We start from the raw sequence: 19,697 nt of genomic DNA, 5'->3' as shown, positions 1-19,697 counted from the left end.
GAAAAAAAAGGGGGGTCTGTTGTGCCAGCTGGAGTCTGGGCAACGAGCCGGGCCGAGCTGTCCGGGGCCCAGACAGAGCCCCGCTTTGGCCCCGGACCATGTTATGGTAGACGGCGATGGTTGACCCATGCAAAAGGCCCGGGACGCTTTGCATAAATTAACATGTGAACCGCGGCCGCTGAAAAGCGCCGGGGCAGTTCATTAACGCTCTAAATTCCTCTTTGGCCTAATTAATGGCGGCAGTGATGGAAATGTTTTGGCCGGCTGTTTGAGCAGAAAGAAAAAGGCACAACGGCGTCAGAGAGTGGGAGGACTTAATTGAGATGTTGAATTAATTAGACGGTAAATGCTATTAAACTCCTCCAAATGGCTCGTCAATGCAGAGCGGACGGAGGCAAGACTCAACTTTTTAATCAAAAGGTTGTCTGGACTTGTAAGTGAATAAGTGTTTTGGTAATGAAGCGCTACCGTCACTTTATTTGTCAGGATTGAGACTTATCCGTGTTAAGTAATCAAACCAATGAAAGAAATACGAGACTATTGAACACACACACACAGATACGCACATACACAAGTAAAGGTTTTGCATTGTTTCACAAAATAATCAGCAGTCGCATTCAAACGTCTGTTCTTACCTTCATTTTCCTAAAATATGCTGTCTGTGATTGTGCCTTTAAACAAAAGCTGTACGAGATGTAAACCCAAATTCATATCTCCATTACGATCCATTCGGGGGGGGGCGGATTGAACGTTTTTTTATACACTCGGATGTGGTGTTTTGACTTTCACGGTTCACCCGCCAGCTGCGGATGATGAGAAAATGGCTGCTCTGCTGCAGAGTACAACGAAGGACTAATGTTATCAATGCGTGACGTTCATGTAAGACTCACTCTGTCCCGTGTCAGGGACAAGTTGACTGGCGATGGTTCTTCTGCCGCTTCGGAGCAGCTCGTCTGAATGGCAACGGTATCAAAGATATCCATGTTAAATGCCCAGGTGGCAAAGGAACTGCGAATTCAGCAGATGAATGCGCCAAGAAATACACCCATTGCTTGTTGGCGCCGGTCCACGATGATCGGCGGATTAGGGGGACGTCTGCGAGGTAAAAAAGACTGAGGTTGGTTCCCTTGAGTGGCTCTCTCCAATATTTGGTGCCAAGAAATGGGCATTGTCCGCGTGCCAAGCTGAATCTCAATGAGACAAAAAAAAAAAGGGGCTGATGCTGTGGATGCAACGTCGCGAAAGCCACCGCTGAGGGGGGAGGAGAGCGTTGGCATCCGAGCAATGGGAAGAGGCCGTGTCAGGAAGGGGCTCTGCTACCACACAATGTGGTACCGGTGGCAGAGCTCACTGCCAGATGCTCCGCGCAAAGCACACTTTGTCCGTATGTTGGGCAACTGGTTCTGTTATGTACGAGCCCGTGGTGTCAGTTGAATCTCATCATCTGCGTTGCAGATTGAGATTTAATAAGGTCAAGTCAGCAGGCCAACAATCTTATTTGGAACATCATTTACAAATGAGCTATACTAAATAATCCTTAGTGATTTTATTTCAGTTGACAATGACGATCTAATGGCAGATGTTAGTCTTTATCTATTAGGGTAATTGTAAGGTTTTGTACAGTTATGAATAAAACCTCCTTCTCCACCTTCTCATAATAGTATAATGGATGTTTTCCGTTTGTTAGAAATGGGGGGAAAAAAGGACTAAAACTGATGGTATTTATTTGTCCAATCTTTTCCTCCTGTGAAGAAAAGCTAGATGTGTGCTATTGCAAATTAGTGCCAACAGTTTTTAACCGATCACATCGTGCCGTTCCTCCACAATGAACCTACACTTAAGCTCATTGACTTTTTAGCGCCCCAACAAAACGCAAAAGATTTGATCTAGATACGTCTTTTGTGCAGCGCTCAAACATCCTTTTTAACTTTACAGAAGCTAAACGCGCTCCGACTTCTGTTTCACTGGGGTTTCAATCTTACGCCCCTTTCGGGGGTCCGGACCCCGGGCTGGGAGCCACTGCAAGATTCAAGTTACAATGCCACTTCTAAGATAACATATATACTGCTACCGCTTCTACCCAATGCATGTTGAATAAAGGGCATAGTGCAAACCAAAGGTTTCAAATTGATTTAATTGTGATGCAGGCTGACAAAACAATAAATGCTTAAATACAAATTCTGCATCTAAAATTCTTTGGGCTGCCCGTGTAATCAGAAACCTTTGAAAATGCTCACTGCATGTGTTGTCTTCTGTAGGTGTGTGTCAGAACCATGTGAAATATGAATCTTAACTAGACACCGACTTTAACAAGAGACCACGGTGAAAAATGACTATTTGTATTGTTTGTTGTATTCAAAGTTGGCAGCTTGATGTCAATACAACGAGTGAATGAATGTATGGACAATCGAAATCTATTTGTCATACGCGGATCTTGTTGCAGGAAACCAATCCAATATTCAAAACAGTGAAACTAATGCAAGGTCACTGGTGGAACATCTGGACCTTCCACACATAAATCTCAAGATGGATGTCTGGTGGCTTTTTGCTAAAACAGTTAATGCGAACCAGCGGTGGCCTGAAGAGCCAGATCAAATGCTGTTCATAGCCCAAGACGTGTTTGCCATCAGCTAGATGCGTTCATGCAGCACGACCTGATGAAAGCAACAACACCCCTCAAAAGATAGAGACTTTGATCCTGTTAACCACAGAGTCACTCTGCAACCGGAAGATAAAAACGCAACTAGCGGAGGATGTGGCTTTCCAAACAACGTGTCATCGAGCAAGTTCATTTCAGGACAGCCAGTGTGGGGGTAGTGGGGGGCGGAGGGCGGCGGTGGGGGGGGTAATACATTTATTTTCTCTCTTGCTGGCCATCATCGCTGCGCCCTCTCCGCTTCTCTTCTTCCTCCACCCTTTGTGTGCAACTGTCGTGATCACGACAGACAAAGACTGACGCGGCTCCACAACAAGTAGCATGTGGCACGTTTTAAACAATCGGTTGGCAACGAGTTTGGTTCGTAAAGGAGAGTAATCTCTGAAGGAAAGGGAGAAAAAAATCCCCGTTATTTTTCCCTCGCTGTGCAGATGTTTTTGTAGCTTTAGTGCTTTTTTGCGTTTAGAACCCAAAGGAAAAGGCGGGATCTAAGACCGAGAACCTCCGATCTTACAACGCCGGCGTGTACGGAACAATGGTTGGAACAGGGGGATCTGGTTCATACTGGTTTGTGACCAGTCCCAGCAAACCGTGGCGCCCGAGAACACATTAAAAATAATCTTTGAGCCTGTTCTTGTACTTGTACGTTAGAACATATAAAAGGACATGTTTGTAAAGGTGCTCGTTTTACAATACAGCCGAAGGTTAGTTTGCGTTGCCTCTGCTGAAGAGATCTCGCACCTTTGTTGCAATCATGCGAGACAGAAACCAAAAGGTTTGATTAAAAGAGCTCAATTATTTTTATCTCTGAAAATTTCCGGTTTCAAACGTACTATCACTTTTACTGTGGGCAGGAGGTGGTTTGTTCGATCGAGTCACTGGAGTTCCAATGTCTTGTGGTAAAAAAATACTCTGATTTGCAGTAAATTTACTTGCATGTTGCTTTTTACAAGTCTTGTACTTTAACAGGAAGTTTCACAACCACTAAAATGTCTTATTATTTGTACACGTTTTATCGTTCGGAGCTATGTAAACACACTGCTCATTACAGTAACTGTACACATGCTCCTCCGGTCATTATGTCTCAACGCATTCAAACCAAGAAACAACATCCTACAAAGAAAACGTCGGCGTGTCTTAATTCAACAGAAACGGCAAAGGTTTTCTGCGTCGTGTGCAAGCAAAGCGTGTACACAAGCTGTACACGTGTACAGTGTGCAGAGTGAAGGTAAAAGAAGTGCAAAAGAAATGCATTCCGCTCAAGCATAAAAGGGATACTTCAGCACAAAGGAGAATATATCAAGGCCAAAACAGAAGCTAAATCACAAAAAAATCGAAATACCTGGAGGTGAGTTTTTTTTTTGTACAGGTCAGGTTAGTGTTCGCCCGCAGAGAATTGCGACCGTGGTGGAGGCGAGCAAAATAAAAGATGAAAAAAGGCTGATTAGAAAAGGAGACAAGAATGCATTTCCACATCCCTCTCTTTCGCCCGCAAGACAAGGGAAAGGCTGAGCGGTGTACCAGCGAGCAACCCCACTTGAACAGGGGCTGGGGCTTGAGAGCCCTTTCTGGGCCATGCCCTCCTCTCTCCCTGCCCACTTTCACCCCGCTGCCAAGAGAGAGAGCGAGAGAGAGAGAGAGAGAGAAGGGGAGGCAAGAAAAGAAATCATGAAGTCAGAGAACCGTGCTTGCACCACGAAATCCGCCGCCAGGGTGGTGTTTAAAGGCAGACCCGAGCTCTGAGGTTGACACAGTCAGCTCGCCGCATAATGGGGATCAGTCACGGTGGCTGTAAATTATGTGTCATCAAATAGACGCCTCACTTGACAATAGGATTAGGAGCTGGGCGGGGTGGGTGGGGGTGGGGGGAGGGGGGCATTAGAAAAAGGAGCCCAGGTAAAGAAATCCAAAGAATACTTACAAGGTGTCTGCAAAAGGTTTGACAGATTTACACGCTGTTGGCCAAACCGCTCGGGGCCAGATATTCCTGAAGCATTTCAGCGAGAGAACGAGTTAAAGGCTTCACTCAGAAATGTGGAGTAAAGCCTCTTGTCAGCAGTTGGCCTCATTCCCAAGTAGTAAATGCCTCATAGTTCCCATTTTCTGTAGTCACTCGGGGACGTCTTTATAGTTGTTCTGCACCTGCCTGTGTTTATATTTCTTCCAAAGAGAAGAACTAAAACCACTGAGGTTCTGATTTGATTCTGACCGTCGCAGTGAGAGGAAACTAGTCTTTTACGGTCAACAAAGCGGACCAGGCGATCCGCCCGGGATGTTTAGCGCAATGCATCAAGTAGCAAACTGTGTCAGTTCGGAAGTGAAATAACGGCAGCGAAAAGGGCCAATGTCTTGGGCGGGGGGGAGGGGGAGCAAATCCAAAGATAATGTTTTGTATGGGACGCCACCAGGAATTACAAAAAAAAACACTAAAATAATCCAGTGCGCGAGTCCTGAACAGAGCACAACACTTAAATGTTCAAATGTTTCCATGCCACAGAGCGCCACAGGCACTCATTGGTGTCTTTCCTCAGGCGATATCCAAGACAGCCTCCCGTGTGACGTCACTAACTTTTAAAAAAAAAATTTTATGTCCATGCATGTACTTCAAATCCTTTCCTTTCCCGTGCCGTCTTCTTTTTCGGGGCACGTTCTGTGAAGGATTTGTAGTAGCGAGCACGAATCACTGCGCTGCCATGTCAGGCGGCTCCAAGAAGAGAGCGGAGGAGCCCGCAAACAAATGTTGACTCTGTCGTTCTCTTCCTGCTCACAAACTCCGAGCTTGTAAAAATTTCAGCTCCAAGGATTTGGGTCAGCCTCTATTGGCACCGTTTCAATAAAAAAAAAGTAGAAGAAAAAAATAATAAAACTTCCTCTGCTGTCACCCTTTTTCTTTCTCTCTCTCTCTCTCTCTCTCGGTTTGTGGGAGTCGGGGCAGCGACCCCTCCCAGGACTTTTACTCTCTCGGGCTCTGGAGCCACCCTGTGCCAGCTCTGCCGTTGGGGCAAATCCGCCGGTCTGTTAGGTATCCACCACAGTCGGGATCGCTCCGGGGAGGCTGGTCTCTATTTACGGCCGCCCGAAGAATAGGAAATGCAAGCCGAAGCACTATTTCCCGGATACTCTGTCCTCCATTTCAGATGTGCGTCGAGCTCCCACGAGGCTCAGCGCCGCTTGTGTTACGGTTCACGCAAGATTCTGGCTGCTTTGCCATTCATTTGAGGCTCGGGTGGGTGGAGGTGGGATCTCATCTGACCTTCCACGTGGCTCGCCTCGCGACGATACGCGGTGCTCCGAACGTGCTTATTCTCTCCGTCGCCGTGTTTTTTCATCGCATCATTTGCTAACATAAATAATGAGATCTGGGACAGAAGGTCCACAACAGTAGGTTTATGCTAACGCCCGCCCGTGGTTTCACGTTTGGATTTTGTTCCTCCCCAGTGATGGTCTCACGTTACAAGGGGTGAGCCCTCTCTCCTCTTTCTCCGCTGTGAAATCTCTGCGCAGGCATCACAGACCTCTGAGCGCTGCTCAGGAGCAGGTAGGAAGGATGTCTGTGTAATACCTGCCAACACACACGTAACCCCACCCTCCCCCCTCCTCCCCCACCCGAAAGTTAAGTAGTGACAGGATTGATTACAGTACAAACAGAACTCATGCAACAGCAAACCTTTTTTTTATACTTCCTCTCCTCACTGGGAGCTGCTCAAATAAAAACTCAACACGGCGTTAGACATCCATCGTTTGCGCTTCAGATCTACACAGTCGGATGGGGGTAAAGATCATATGACCTGCTGTAAGACATAGAAATGATGAGAAGCAACTGCTTATTCTCAGAGCTCATAAAAAATACAGTTCTCATTACCATAATGTAAAAGGTTGAAAGTTACATGCAGGCATTATATTCCAGTTGTTTAATATATCATGTTATATGTTTTAGTCCATAGGGGCCCATAAATCACAAAAGTCCTCAGCTCATCAGTCACACTTTACTTTATAAAACGTGTGTTACAGGGTTTATGCGCGGGAGCATTGAGCCACACGTCTGTATGCATCTGCATCCAGAAGGCATTCGAAGCTATAGGGAAATAGTTGGGTGGAATTGGCAACATTTTAAATTTAGTTTAAACAATATACTGTGAAAGTACTTGGAAGGAATTTCCAAACCGCTCAGCGTTTTCTGGCCGTCCAGCGGCCATCTTGGCCTCGGGGGAAGTTGTGTGAGACTGAAGCCTTGCGATCCCTCCTCGCCACCGCCACCTTCAGGCCGAGCTGTGTACTGTTTTTGGCACCAACGTTTATCAAAGGCGTAACAACCCGAGACCCGAGATTGTGATTTTCTCGGATGCCTCCCGAGGCCTTTCAACGGCTCACAGCTCACTATGCTAGCAGCGCTAACGTTGCAGCGCTTACCTGCGGGGGCGAACCCGGAGGGAGGGTGCTACGGTTCCCACGGCGACGTTGTAACCGCCGTGTGAGGGCAGTGCAGAGAGCTAGCCACAAAAAGAGCTAGCCCCAAAACCTGCACCAGATATTAAGGATTAGCTGGGAAAACCACTTCATCCTCGTGTAGACAGCACCACAGCCGAAATGTTAAGACTCCTTTATTTGTAACCCCGACTTCGTTTTTCAGCATGTGACCTTGTTGAATCAACTGTGTGAGATTGTGAGTTTCATTTTTATCTTCAACACAAGTGTCTTTCCATTTATCATGAAAAACACCTCCTGCCATTGTCCTCTATTGCAGCGTTCCACCTTCCTCGAACAATTCCTCCGCTGGGGATAGACTCATATAACTCAGACTTTCCTGTTTCGTCCGCATTGTTTGCCCTCGCAGAGATACGGACCGGCTTTGAGTTGATGATTCACCTGGCTCAGCGGTGCCACCGGGTTCAGCACTCGACCCGCGGGTGAACTAAAATATCCTCATCATACTGCCCCCCTTTCTCAAACACTGAAGGTTCTACCTTTTATGTATTTAACGTAATTCTTCCTGCGTCCATGTTTGTACAACAGCGTTGAGTGGCCGCCGTAACTTTGATTAATGTGTTTTCCTTTCATTCAGGCTTGTTGTTACAGTTGTTGGTGCAGTACGAGGCGGTTTTGAGGCCTCTCTGGTAAACTCCCGCTGCTTCTCATCGCTTCTGCAATGTTTACCATCTTGATTGCTCGAATAAAACGCATCGGACACGAAAGCGCTTTGCAAAGTCAAACGTATGTTGAGAAACACACTGAAGTTTCTGTCTCTTTAAGATCTTGATGGCTTCTCCGCCGCTCCCTCGAGGTCGCTGGCCTTCCTCAGGCCGCCTGCCAACTGCCATGTTACTGTCGAGCGTTTGCAGAAATGCCAGCAAAGCCATTAGTCCGCAGCCCTTTTCAACAGTCAGCAGACTGGACAGCGTGAGCGGCGCGGCGGTGTGGAGGAACACGAGGCCCGGCCTTAATACAACACACGTCACTTTTCTTTCTTTTATATCCTTTCGCACGTGTGCTTGTTCTGCCGTGAGTTCTAAAGGCAGGACTGAGATCGCGTTTGAGGTTGTAGTGAACCACCTTTTCGTGAGAGAAAAGTACGTTTTCTGAACTGTTGTGGAATATCACTGTTGAAGTTAAGCCAGTCATGTACCTCCATCTGCCCCCTGGCGTCTCACAGAGGAGGCGTGTTTGTTTTGTCTCTTGAGGCACAGCAGCATCTGGTGGTTGACTGATGACATCACACTTTTCTAACATCATCCTGCTCCACACTCACACTGCTGCACGTACAAATACAGCCCAATGAAGAGAACTTTCACTTTTCACCTGTAGCTATAAACCACATCTAATTGCAATGCTATTTGTGCAGTGTGCGCTCCTTGTGTTTAGCCATGACACTAAATGAAAACTTTTTACCTAACTTGAATCTTCCTCACTTTCCTCCGGTATGTCTCTTTCTCGGGAACCTCCACAGAAATGCTCACAGATGGTGAGTAGCTGATTACAGCAGGCTAATCCCAGTTGAAGCCCTGGGCCTCCTGGTTGTGTGGTCGATTGGGGGGAACCTGTTGCTTTGTCAGAAAGCCTCTTAGAAGTCGGGTCATGTGACCCCTCTGTGGGCCACAGGGCGTGCAAGGAGCCTTGTGCACACTCCTGAAACGGATTGAGACAAACTGCTGCCAATTGGTTAGAGAACATATGCATACATGCAGGGCAAAACACACAGGTCTTGCATTGGATCTTTTGTCTGACGTTACTTGTTACTGTTTGCTCATAAAGACCAAAATCTGGATGTGCTGTAACCTCGTTACCCATCAGCCATGCCCCTGCACAATCGCATCCCGAGAGAGGCCTGGGCGCAAGACGGGTAGGTCAACATCACCACACAACAACGCGGAACATTGCAAATACATGCATAAGTTTGAAGCATTTCCCATATGAGAGCATGTAAGTGTTGGCTGCGCACCTCATTATACTGCTACATGAAGCCCTGCGACCTTCTGATTGGTCATTACTCATTTTACCACACCCACTTTAAGCTGGTACTAGCCGAGTCGTAGGAAACTAATTCACACGGAAGGTTCACTTGTTGTCAGGCAGACCCAAACTTCATCTAATCAATCAGCATCTTTTTTATCACAATTTTGTTAAACCAGGCATTTCATATTCCAGCCTTTCTTTGAAGAAATATTTGCTGGTTTCTTTATCTTCTTTGGAATTAAATTAGATATTGTTGAGTCAATATGAATATTACATTTTATTCACCAATCGATTAATCGATGAATCCAGAATATTAACAGATAAATTGACAATGAGACTAATTGTTTGTCATTCTTCTATTCCATAATCACACATATAACTACATAAATAACATGAACAACGTCCCACAGGTATTTTTACATAACAGAATTTATTTTTTATTAATGATGGAATTGATGAAGAACAACAGCAAATATAATTACATAATATGCACATTTAATTGTTTTTATTTCAGGATTCAAGAGCTTGACGATTCGGCCACGCAGCTGCAAGTTCAAGTAAATCTTTATCTTTTATTTAACTTTCGAAAAATATAATCTTGCTTTTGAAACTATAAACAGTAAAAAATATACGTGGGACTTTAGCTCCAGAGAATTCTGCCCGTCTGACTTGCGGTTAAATATGAGAGGAGGAAAGACGGAAGGACGTTGCCTGATGCAAACATGTTTTTGGTGTGCGGATACCGGCCACGCATGACAAACAAGTCCTGCGGATGAACGAGTGTCCTCCCTCCTCCTGAGCCTTTGTTGGTTTCTCCCGTTGACGTGTTTCTACACAGCAGATGGCTTTACACATAAATCCTATTAACAACTTTCTGCTGATGGAGACACAGTGAATACAGGGATTTCTTACTCTCTCGTTACCTCTGCTGAGGAGCCTGCTTTTTGAATTTTCTAACCTTTAAAGAAAAGTCAGAGGCCTCGTCATGTCTGCAGAGAAGGTAAACGAAGGGGGGGGGGTTGTGTTTTTGTGGGTATTTCTTTAATTAACTTTCAGATGTAATGTAAATACACGTGTGATGACATGAAATGACATCTAGAGAGCGAGCCGAGGGATAAATTATACTTTTAATGAGAATCAAATAACATACAACAATATTCATGTGTGTGTTTATTCATTTTAATATTTACAGTAAAAATACTATACTTTTGGAACGAAGCATCCATGGGTGTGTTCTAGACATCTAGAAGAATAATGATGATGAAGATGTAAAACCCACAAACTGCTGCTTGTGCAAAAGGCCCCATGAGACAGATTTATTAAGTGTAAGATCCAACAGAGAGAATATTTCTGAAGCATCTCTTCACACAGCCTTCACACCTGACGTTGAGTTGTGTCCTCGGTTGAAGACGTGCAAGTTTGTTGAGCGATGCATCTGCCAAAGCACGCATGAGGGATTGAAGGTGCTCAGTAATCCAGCTACCACTTTCATATTGCCACTGTGGGGACGGCCATGTTGAATGAAACTGCCTTTCCTTTTTTTGAATCCTATGATCTACTTTTACAATTACAAAAACACACATATGAACAATCGCACAACAGTTTTTTAGTGACTAGTCAAACAGACCTTCCATCGTCATACGCAGGAACTGGCTGCAGAAATGTGGCTCTTTTAACTCAGGAAAACGAGTTAAAAGAGAGAATTTCAAAGGGACAAAAAAAGAAATCCGCTGCCATAACAGTGAGTTGTGGATTGTCTGGGAACACAAATAGACCTCCATCGTTGCAGGATCTACATGTAATAGGATTATCTTTACTGTCCCTGCTGGATGCAATCGCACTGACCTCCTTCCCTGTGTCTCGGGTCAGAGACATGCTGTTCTGCTCGCGGGTTTAGTGTTCAGATTTCTCACGCTTCAAACACGGATACGTACGGCTGTTTGTGGTATAGAAATTCTCATAAAGACAAAGATGCGTGGGTTCAGTATGACTGTATTACTGCACTTATGTGAAAATGTTCTTTATAAATTTGAATGTGGACCACTGAACTAAAAGATAACACGTTCTATGATATACTAGAACATCAGTAATAAAAGCTGTGTAAGATTTAACAATACAGTTCTTTTATTTGCTTCCTGCCCATTGCTTCCCTGCCCATCTCTCTCTATAATGGTGAGTTATTTTTATCAAGACCTTGAAATTGATTTGTGGGTTTACTCAAAGATATTTATTTTGTTTCTTACGTTTTTTTTTGCTTTTTAATATGTTCTTTAATTTTTACAGGAACTCTTTAGAAGATAAAAAAGAAGAAAGAGGAGACTAACGGCACAACAGATGCCGAGATGAATGTTAAAGAAGCAAAGCCTAAAAAGACAAAGATTAAGAAGCAGGAAGATGTGTCCGATGAGGGAAGTCCTGCCGTCCAGAGTGAGGGATTTCAAAGTGATTATTCTTGCCAAAGCATTTCGTACGAAGAATGCAGATATGAAACACTCTACTCTGATCTGACCACATTGGTTCACTGTTGTTTCCCATCAACGTTATAGATGGAAAGAAGGTGAAGAAAAAGAAACCAGAAAAAGATAAAGAAGAACCAGAAAACGAAAAAGAGAAAGAACCGAAAAAGAAAGTAAAAAGTGCTCCGAAAAAGAAAAAAGGTAAGTCATCGATGAAGACCTGTAAGACGGTTGATGAAATACATTTTGGGAGTTAAAATACAAGTGAAAGTTTTTTTTTACGCCGCAGCGGGTTCAGGCTCAGATAACGACATTGACAACGATGAAGAAACCTCCAAAAAAAAGACTAAGAAAAAAACAACAAAGGACAGCTCTCCGTCTGCAGCTTCGGCCAAAGAAAAGAAACCTAAATCTAAAGGTATGGCAAGAAGCAAGGAAACAGTTTAGCGAAGGCATTAACCGTTATGAGACCAGTCTAATGTCTTTAAGGGGATTAAATGATTTTATTGTGTAATGGTGAGAGAGTGGAAACACTGACCTCGTAGCAGAGGCAAGAAAACACGACAATCAAGTGGTTAGAAATGTTGTTAAAACGGTCAAATCCTTTTTTAATGTTCCTACTCTGCTTTAGTTATCAGACTGCTGTGCACCTTTGTAGCACTTGCACTGTGCAGGAGATCCGGGCTAAATTACGCATGGAGGTATTTCCTTCCAAATTGTTGAACACATTCTCAATTAGTACATTTTAAAATTACATAACATTTATCAGCCAACAGATTTTTAAGGTTTTAATGTTTTTCACCATACAGAAGCTGTTTCGTAGGTCCCAATAGCCTTTATGTATTTAAGCTCTTCAGAATAAATGGCCTGATATTTACAGACATCGGTCTGGCTCTGTGGTTCGCTGAGCTTTCCTGTAGCTCCCCAATTACTTTTATATTTGGTTTAATATCCATGTTTACCATCATAAACTCGGACCTTTCATCATGTGGTAAAATGAATTGGTCATAAACTAATCGTTTTCATGACGTAAACGTCTTCCATCGTGATGAGAGGCCTCTCATACTCAACGGCTCTTTGTGTTTAGTGTTAATTAGATCAGATCGAAGATTTGATCAAACTATAATGTCACAAGTATTTTTTCTTTTCGGAGAAAATAAACTATACGAACACAACACAATTTTTACACTGAATTACTGCGCGTTGTTCCAGAGTGTCGCCGCTCTTTTCTATCACTTCGGTTGGATCGTCTCCAGAGCTTTTGCCTTTGAGCTGAACTTAACCTCCGTCCACCTCGGATCAGGAATACCTGCTGCGACTTGAGCTGGTGGCTCCTCGCTCCTCTGGTGGAGTAAAAGAAAGCCAGATGCTTAAGCTCCTCGTCACCATGAAAAGTCAGACTTTTGGTTAACTTTTTAATCACAGTTTGGGGAGTAAAGTTAACATTCAGACTCACCCACTCAAGTCTATTTTAACTAGTGACTTGACATATTTTGAGAAATTAGTACAATTCTTAAAATAATAAGATAAGTCCATCAATCTCCAAAATATACAGGCACAACTAGTAGTGATCCGACTTTCCAGTCAAGATAGGAGTTGATGTTTGGACAGATTTGTCTTTGAGGAACAGGTTTAAAGAGCGAGTTGTAAGGCGGAATATCCTCAGAGTTAAGTGCTCACCTTTCGATCTGAAAGTGGGGGTCTACCTTCCTTTGTGCTCCATCAGCTTTCCCCTTTGGTTTAAAACAATAAGACCCAGATATAAACATGTGTGACGGGTGCTGGTGAAGTTTAAACAGCTGTGAGAAACAGGGAGAGCAGATTTCAAACTGAGCACACATTAATGCTGCTCTTAAAATCCTTGCTCTCTGGTCGATCACCCCCCCCACTGTCTGACACACAAAGGGGTGAGATTTACATTATTTGCCTTTGAAAGAAAAAATAGATTAAATTCTTCGTTGTGCGCTTGTTTGGTATCAAATTCAAGGGCAAATAACATTTTTGAAATTCTCTATTTTCAGAGGACAAAGATTCTGACGGAAAAGAAAAAAAGTCCAAGTCGAAGGAGAAAGACAAGAAGAAAGAGCCAGCTTCAATGTTCCAGATAAACGAAGAGAAAAGCTCAAAAAGCAAGAAGAAAGGTGACTGATACCCTTTGTTAAACTGTCAAAGCTCAAAACTTAATAATTTGCCATTTACTTGGCTGTTTAACCTCCTTTGTAGCAAAAACAACCCCCATGCATCCTTGCTGAAAGTAGTCCTCATTGTCAACGTTTGTCTCGCAAGCAGCCGCCAAATCTGACAGTGATGAAAGTGAAGAGGAGGCAAAGTCAACCAAATTGAAGAAAAAATCATCCGCCGGAGCAGCGTCCATGTTCCAGACATCAGGGGACAAGGACAAAGACAAGAAAACCAAAAAGAAAGGCATGTTCACGAGCACGCACATTCTACTTTCAAGTGAGGACAAATAGCTGACTGTCTCTGTTGTGTCTTCAAGCAAAGGCAGAAGAGAGTGATGATTCTGACTCTGAAAAGGAAGGAAAATCGAAGAAGAAAAAGGGCAAAGGGAAAAAGAAGAAGGTACCTCACAACTCACAATTCGCCTTCAATTAAATTACACATTTTAGTCGACACAACGTTGGGACTCACTGCCGCTTCCTCGGCCAGGAGAGATCGCCGTCGCCCGAGATTCAGTTCGACAACTTGGAGGAGTTCGTCATGGAGCCGGCGACGCAGGGCGTGACCATCAAGTGCAGAGTGACGCGAGACCAGAGAGGCATGGACAAGAGCCTCTACCCTACGTACTACCTCCACCTGGACAACGCCAAGAAGGTCAGGGAGTTGGTGTACGTCACATCGCCTGCCTTCGTGTTGTGAAATCTAACCGGGCCGCTCGTCTGCTCCTCTTCTCTTTTTTTCAGACTTTCCTGTTGGCCGGCAGGAAAAGGAAGAGATGCGCAACTTCAAACTACCTCATCTCCATCGATGCCACAGATTTATCCAGAGGTGGAGAGAACTTTGTTGGAAAGCTGAGGTGCATTGCAAAAAAACAGTACTAATTCAAAAGTATCATACCAAATCTGTAAGGGCTCTTTAACTTATTTCACATTTCCTGTTACGTTGTCCAGGTCCAATTTGATGGGGACTAAGTTCACTGTATTTGACAACGCTCTGAATCCAGAAAGAGCTCTTCCAGACATGTCTAATGCACGTCAGGAGCTAGCAGGCATCATCTACGTAAGTTATTCAACAGCTCTTTTGGTACTCTTCGCTGTCCTTGCGCCGAAATGGTGGAACGAGCTCTCTGAAGACATCAGGACCGCAGAGAGCCTTCACATCTTCCGCCGCAAACTAAAGACACACCTCTTCAGACTCTACCTCGACTACTACTAAGACTAACAAATTGTAGCACTTAAATTGTACTTGTAACGTCACTCATCTATAGCAAATTGTAAATTGGCTTATTTGAGGAAATTGCACTTTCTTGTTTCTTGTTCTCCTGAGTTTGTACCCTATGGTTGAATGCACTTATTGTACGTCGCTTTGGATAAAAGCGTCAGCTAAATGACATGTAATGTAATGTAATGTAATGTTCAAAAAAACAAAAGTGATACAATTTCTAAGAAAAGAAATGCTGATTTTACTTGTTTCTGACATCAGGAAACAAATGTCTTAGGAATGAAAGGACCCAGAAGGATGACCATCATCATTCCAGGAATGGACAAAAACAACCAGCGGGTACCTCTACGACCGAGAAATGTAAGAATTCAACTTTACTTTTGCTGTGAACATACAAAGCAGACCAGCTCACCGTATCTCACAATTCATAATTTGGGGATTTAGACGCAAATGTGAAGTTGGAATTATCAAGTAGACACCTCCGATTGAGGATATTCATTCATCAGATGACTCATTAGCCAAGTCAGGAATCCCAGAATCCCTTGCTGCTGTCTTACCAATATTGTATCCACACAGCTCACGTCTGTTCGTGACCAGACTCACACGAGGCCAACGCGTAAAATACTTGTGATGCCTTGAGGTGGTTTTCCCGACTTTGCTTGCAGGAATGTGACGGCTTGTTGATGAGGCACCAGAATAGAAGGACCGAAAATCTGATCGAGCTTCATAACAAGACGCCCGTGTGGAACGACGAATCTGCGTCCCATGTGCTCAACTTCAACGGCAGGGTCACCCAGGCCTCCATCAAGAACTTCCAGATAGTCCACAGCAAAGACTGTGAGTATCCAAAGTGTGTTCTATTCACCGCTCATCACAAGTAGATGTTAGTAGACCAAGAAATACACAAAGCGGTTCACTGCCAAGTCACAGAGGGTTTGAAAACGTGTAAAGTCACTGGGAATGATGAGCACTTCCGCTTTAGTTTACTTTGGCATTGACGATAATTAAATGTTTTAAGTCGCATAGATACAGATATCGAACAGTTAAAGGCTGTTTTTTCACCATCGTTTGCATAATGAAACAAACGGATCTCCTGCGAACCAAATATGTTTCATTTGGAAATGCTTTTTACCAGTAATAGCATGTGCTTGGTACGTCACTACACTCATAGAATTAAAAGTACTGAATACAAAATTCAATTCAATTTCCCACAATAGTTCCTTTTTGACTGTTTTTATTGCGTTTTACAACTGATGCTTTCAAAAAGCCTTAAAAAACATTTCCTTGCAAAAAAGATTCGTTAGATGAAAGAGGTACTTATGCCAACTATGACTACAAACCTTTTAAATTGAAAAAATCTCCAATAAAGGGGTTATTTCGAAGCACATGGTTCTGGATAGAACCGCAGCATTCCAGGAAGAGCCCTTATTTCTAAGTGTCTACTTACTCGGGTCAATTTAAAAGGAATTCTGGCCCAGTTAGAAATAAGTGACAGACGGAAGGCTTCCAGGGGAAAAAAAGGTTGTTGTTGCCACGAACCAACATACAAGAACTCACCTCGATGTTACAGCACGGAGGATAATCACATAATGTTTATTTGTCAGGCAATTTAGAGGTTAGCAGCGATGCTCCTCAGTATAGCTTCATAGAGCTGCTAGCATATCTGTGGACACTATTATATTTTAATATTCTTACATGTACAGTAAGTAAACAATACGCTGACCTTGATTTCATCCTATAAGGTTCTAATTTAAAACATTTATTCTATATCCATTTACCTCCCAATGCAAACGATTCTTTTTTTTTCAGTGGACTACATTGTGATGCAGTTTGGACGAATAGCTGATGACATTTTCACGCTGGACTACAACTACCCGATGTGTGCCGTGCAGGCCTTCGCCATCGCACTCTCCAGCTTTGACGGCAAAATCGCCTGCGAGTGACCGAAAGATTCCCTGCTGTTGTTTTCTCAAGTGCGAAACCTCACGTGGGACACGGCCACATCCCGACAACTCTTGGGACTGGCCTTTTAATCGCTTCCTGCGATAGGCGGCGATAACAAACGACGATCCATTGAACCTGACGGAGCTGCTGGGCCTCGTAGCATGTGGTCCTCTGATCTAGAACGGCAGGACAAAGGAGAGTCCTGGTCTTTGGTCGGTAATTTAGTGGAAATGAATGGATTTCTGTGAATCACAGAAAGACACGCATCATTTCCAACCCCCCAATGGCTGAACAATCATGGGTTTAATATTTAAAATAGTTCTTATAATTGGTGTTCACATAATCATTTCACAAAATATGTAGGACTTCAGCTGATTGCGGCTCCTGTAGAATATTCTATTTTGTATTTTTGGTTCAACATTTGAGTCTGCATGTTCTCCCCGTGTCTGCGTGGGTTCTCTCCGGGTTCTCCGGCTTCCTCCCACAGTCCAAAGACATGCTCTGGGGATCAGGTTAATTGGGGACTTTAAATTGCCCGTAGATGTGTGAATGTGAGTGTGAATGGTTGTGTGTCTCTGTGTAGCCCTGCGATTGGCTGGCGACCAATCCAGGATGTACCCTGTCTATCGCCTGAAGTTGGCTGGGATGGACTCCAGCCCCCCCGCGACCCTGTGTGCAGGATAAGCGGTTTGACAATGGATGGATGGATGGATGGTTCAACATTTTTATAAAATGCATTTCTTATTTTTAACCGCCTTTGTTGCATCTGAGAAAGCATGTGAACTTTCAATCTTGTATTTGTATTACGGGAACAGTGTGTAGCATTTGGGATGATCTATTGGCAGAAACATGCTATTACTAAGTATGTTTTCTTTAGTGAATAATCAACTGAACCAAACCCGGAACAACCAAACCGAACCAATCCATGGCTCCATGTTCTCGTGTTTAGGCGTTGGCCACCTTAGTTCTCCAGCACACGGGACACACTGGAGACCTTACAGTATGTTTCAATCTGCTGCATGCTGCCAAATCGTACACACTGCACCTCTAATTCTTAGTTGTTAGAGTCCGTGTGCACCTGCAGAGGGGAATTAGCATGCAGCTTAATGTGGTACATCTTTTCTCCTTGTATGAGATTCTTTTTGTACGTGGTCAAATAAATGCAATAATCTCAAACAATTAATCTCCTTAAATTCAACACTTAATGTGTACACACATGTTCTGGTGTCCCGAAGTATTTCACTATTATTAGTATCCTCTCCAGTCTTGATACCAAATCAGGACAGAGGCCCTTCTTCTCTACTTTCCGGCGCCCTTTCTTGGACCACGTACGCCTTCAAACGTGTCCTCAATTTTGATCACCAATAAGCACCCATAGTGGCACAGCTTGCCGTGACAATACCCCGCCACAAGATAAGACGGGGCAAGATAAGGTAATCCTTTATTAGTCTTGCAGCTGGATCATTTACAGGATAAAAAAAAAGAGTAACTGAAATGAAATATTATATATAAAGAAACATTAAATAATACAGACGGATAATATATATATATATAGATAAATAATTGTAATGGAAGTTATTGCCCAGGTTTCTGGTGATTTGGGGGTTTGTGCAGCCTGACAGCAGCTGTACTAACATCACCCACAGCTCCTGGATACAGTCCCACATTACACTGTAGGATATATATTTTTTAAAAGCACTGTATCGTCCTCCTCGAGCTGGCAGATGAACAGAAAGACTTCTTCTAATTGCAGGTTACCAAGAGATAACCACGCCGTTCCAGTTGTGTGACACGTTGAGAGGAGACCTTCCCTCAGGAAGAAAAACCTGTTTGACCCCCAAGGTGTTGAGAGCGAGCGAGAGGTGTGTATTCCGCCTGAACCTGCTCAGGCAGTTGTCCAAACTCGCAGCTTAAACGAAGCCTGAAGCTGGCAGCTCCTGCAGATGCTGCAAGGTGAATTCATTGTCCTCTTCTGTAACGCACATTCCGGCTAAACAACTGCCAAAATTACTGTTGTCATTAGATACTAGTACAGTTTGTGCATCTACTATAAGGGTGAGTCATTTTCACACCATCTGCCCTCGCAGCGTGCGCTGCTTTATCGCCTCAGTGGTGGATGAATACACGGGCGACTGATCGAAATGTTGCAACCACGCGGTTGACCAACAGAAGGAGCTGTTGCAGGATGGACGTGTGTTTAAGGTTCTGTTTTTTATCGGTTATACTGAGGAAAGGGATACTAAGTCATTAAAAACTTTTCCTCCATAAGTTTAGTTATGATAAATGCAATGTTTTTTAAATTGATTCAATTCAATAACCCCACAGTGAACTCAGTATCGAGTCACGCATGCACAGGGCTGGGAAATAGATTCAAATGTCAGTTTTCTATAAGAGAAATGCCCCATTTGAAGTTAAAGTTAATGAAATGTTCAGTAAAATATCTGTAATTTCCTTTTACAGCATTAGCAATAGTTAGTCACATTTGTGACGTGTGATCCTTATACGATTGCTTGATTGCATCGCTTAAGACTTCTTGACGCATCCTGCTTTGATTTTGAAATAAAACCCTAACCCTATAAAAGAAGTATACATATCTACATGACGTGTTAACCTTAAGATCTTGAGCCATTTATTTCCATTTACGAAGCTCAGAGGTTGTTAAAGACATTGTATTCAACAATGTCTGAGTGTGTGTTCTTTATCTGCTTGTTCCAGCATTTATCTATGAATGATGTTTACACTGAATGTATTTGTATTGCTGCTGTAATCCATTAAATGTTTTTCTACCCCTA

At 43.5% G+C, this 19,697-nt stretch overlaps 1 protein-coding gene and 1 long non-coding RNA gene across 16 annotated transcripts in view; one reads left to right on the top strand and one right to left on the bottom strand.

Moving 5' to 3' along the window:
• Positions 1–4,159, bottom strand: part of LOC144388996 (uncharacterized) — a 9,162-nt gene extending 5,003 nt beyond the window's left edge. Inside the window, exon 1 of the long non-coding RNA XR_013453311.1 lies at positions 3,999–4,159. This is a non-coding gene — a long non-coding RNA (uncharacterized LOC144388996). The remainder of the gene's footprint in view (positions 1–3,998) is intronic.
• Positions 4,160–8,600: 4,441 nt separating this feature from the next.
• On the top strand, positions 8,601–18,081 carry LOC120835355 (tubby-related protein 3). Of its 15 annotated transcripts, XM_078092922.1 has the most exons (15): positions 8,601–8,812; positions 8,906–8,993; positions 9,621–9,663; positions 11,390–11,548; positions 11,653–11,763; positions 11,852–11,980; positions 13,584–13,703; positions 13,849–13,986; positions 14,060–14,142; positions 14,230–14,394; positions 14,484–14,596; positions 14,691–14,799; positions 15,223–15,321; positions 15,627–15,798; positions 16,771–18,081. In XM_078092922.1, the coding sequence occupies exons 4-15, from the start codon at positions 11,449–11,451 to the stop codon at positions 16,902–16,904; spliced, it is 1,473 nt and encodes a 490-aa protein (XP_077949048.1). In that variant the 5' UTR covers positions 8,601–8,812; positions 8,906–8,993; positions 9,621–9,663; positions 11,390–11,448; the 3' UTR covers positions 16,905–18,081. The 15 variants fall into 15 exon arrangements, 14 of the variants coding, with proteins under 14 accessions (XP_077949048.1, XP_077949043.1, XP_077949042.1 ...); XM_078092917.1 differs by having other exon boundaries at positions 8,742–8,993; positions 11,401–11,533; positions 13,852–13,986; XM_078092916.1 differs by lacking the exon at positions 8,601–8,812 and having other exon boundaries at positions 8,814–8,993; positions 11,401–11,548.
• Positions 18,082–19,697: the final 1,616 nt, after the last annotated feature.

The sequence above is a fragment of the Gasterosteus aculeatus genome, chromosome 17, assembly GCF_964276395.1.
Source record: "Gasterosteus aculeatus chromosome 17, fGasAcu3.hap1.1, whole genome shotgun sequence".
NCBI lineage: Eukaryota > Metazoa > Chordata > Actinopteri > Perciformes > Gasterosteidae > Gasterosteus > Gasterosteus aculeatus.
Note: the sequence above shows the minus strand (reverse complement) of the source record. Positions and strands in the feature narration are given on the sequence as shown.

Excerpts from the sequence above, each read along its gene's own strand:
- LOC120835355 (XM_078092911.1), top strand. The coding sequence starts at position 9,499 with ATGAACAACGTCCCACAGGTATTTTTACATAACAGAATTTATTTTTTA. Across the intron at positions 14,395-14,483 it reads ACCTGGACAACGCCAAGAAG|ACTTTCCTGTTGGCCGGCAG; the intron begins GTCAGGGAGTTG and ends TCTTTTTTTCAG. Across the intron at positions 15,322-15,626 it reads TACCTCTACGACCGAGAAAT|GAATGTGACGGCTTGTTGAT; the intron begins GTAAGAATTCAA and ends CTTTGCTTGCAG.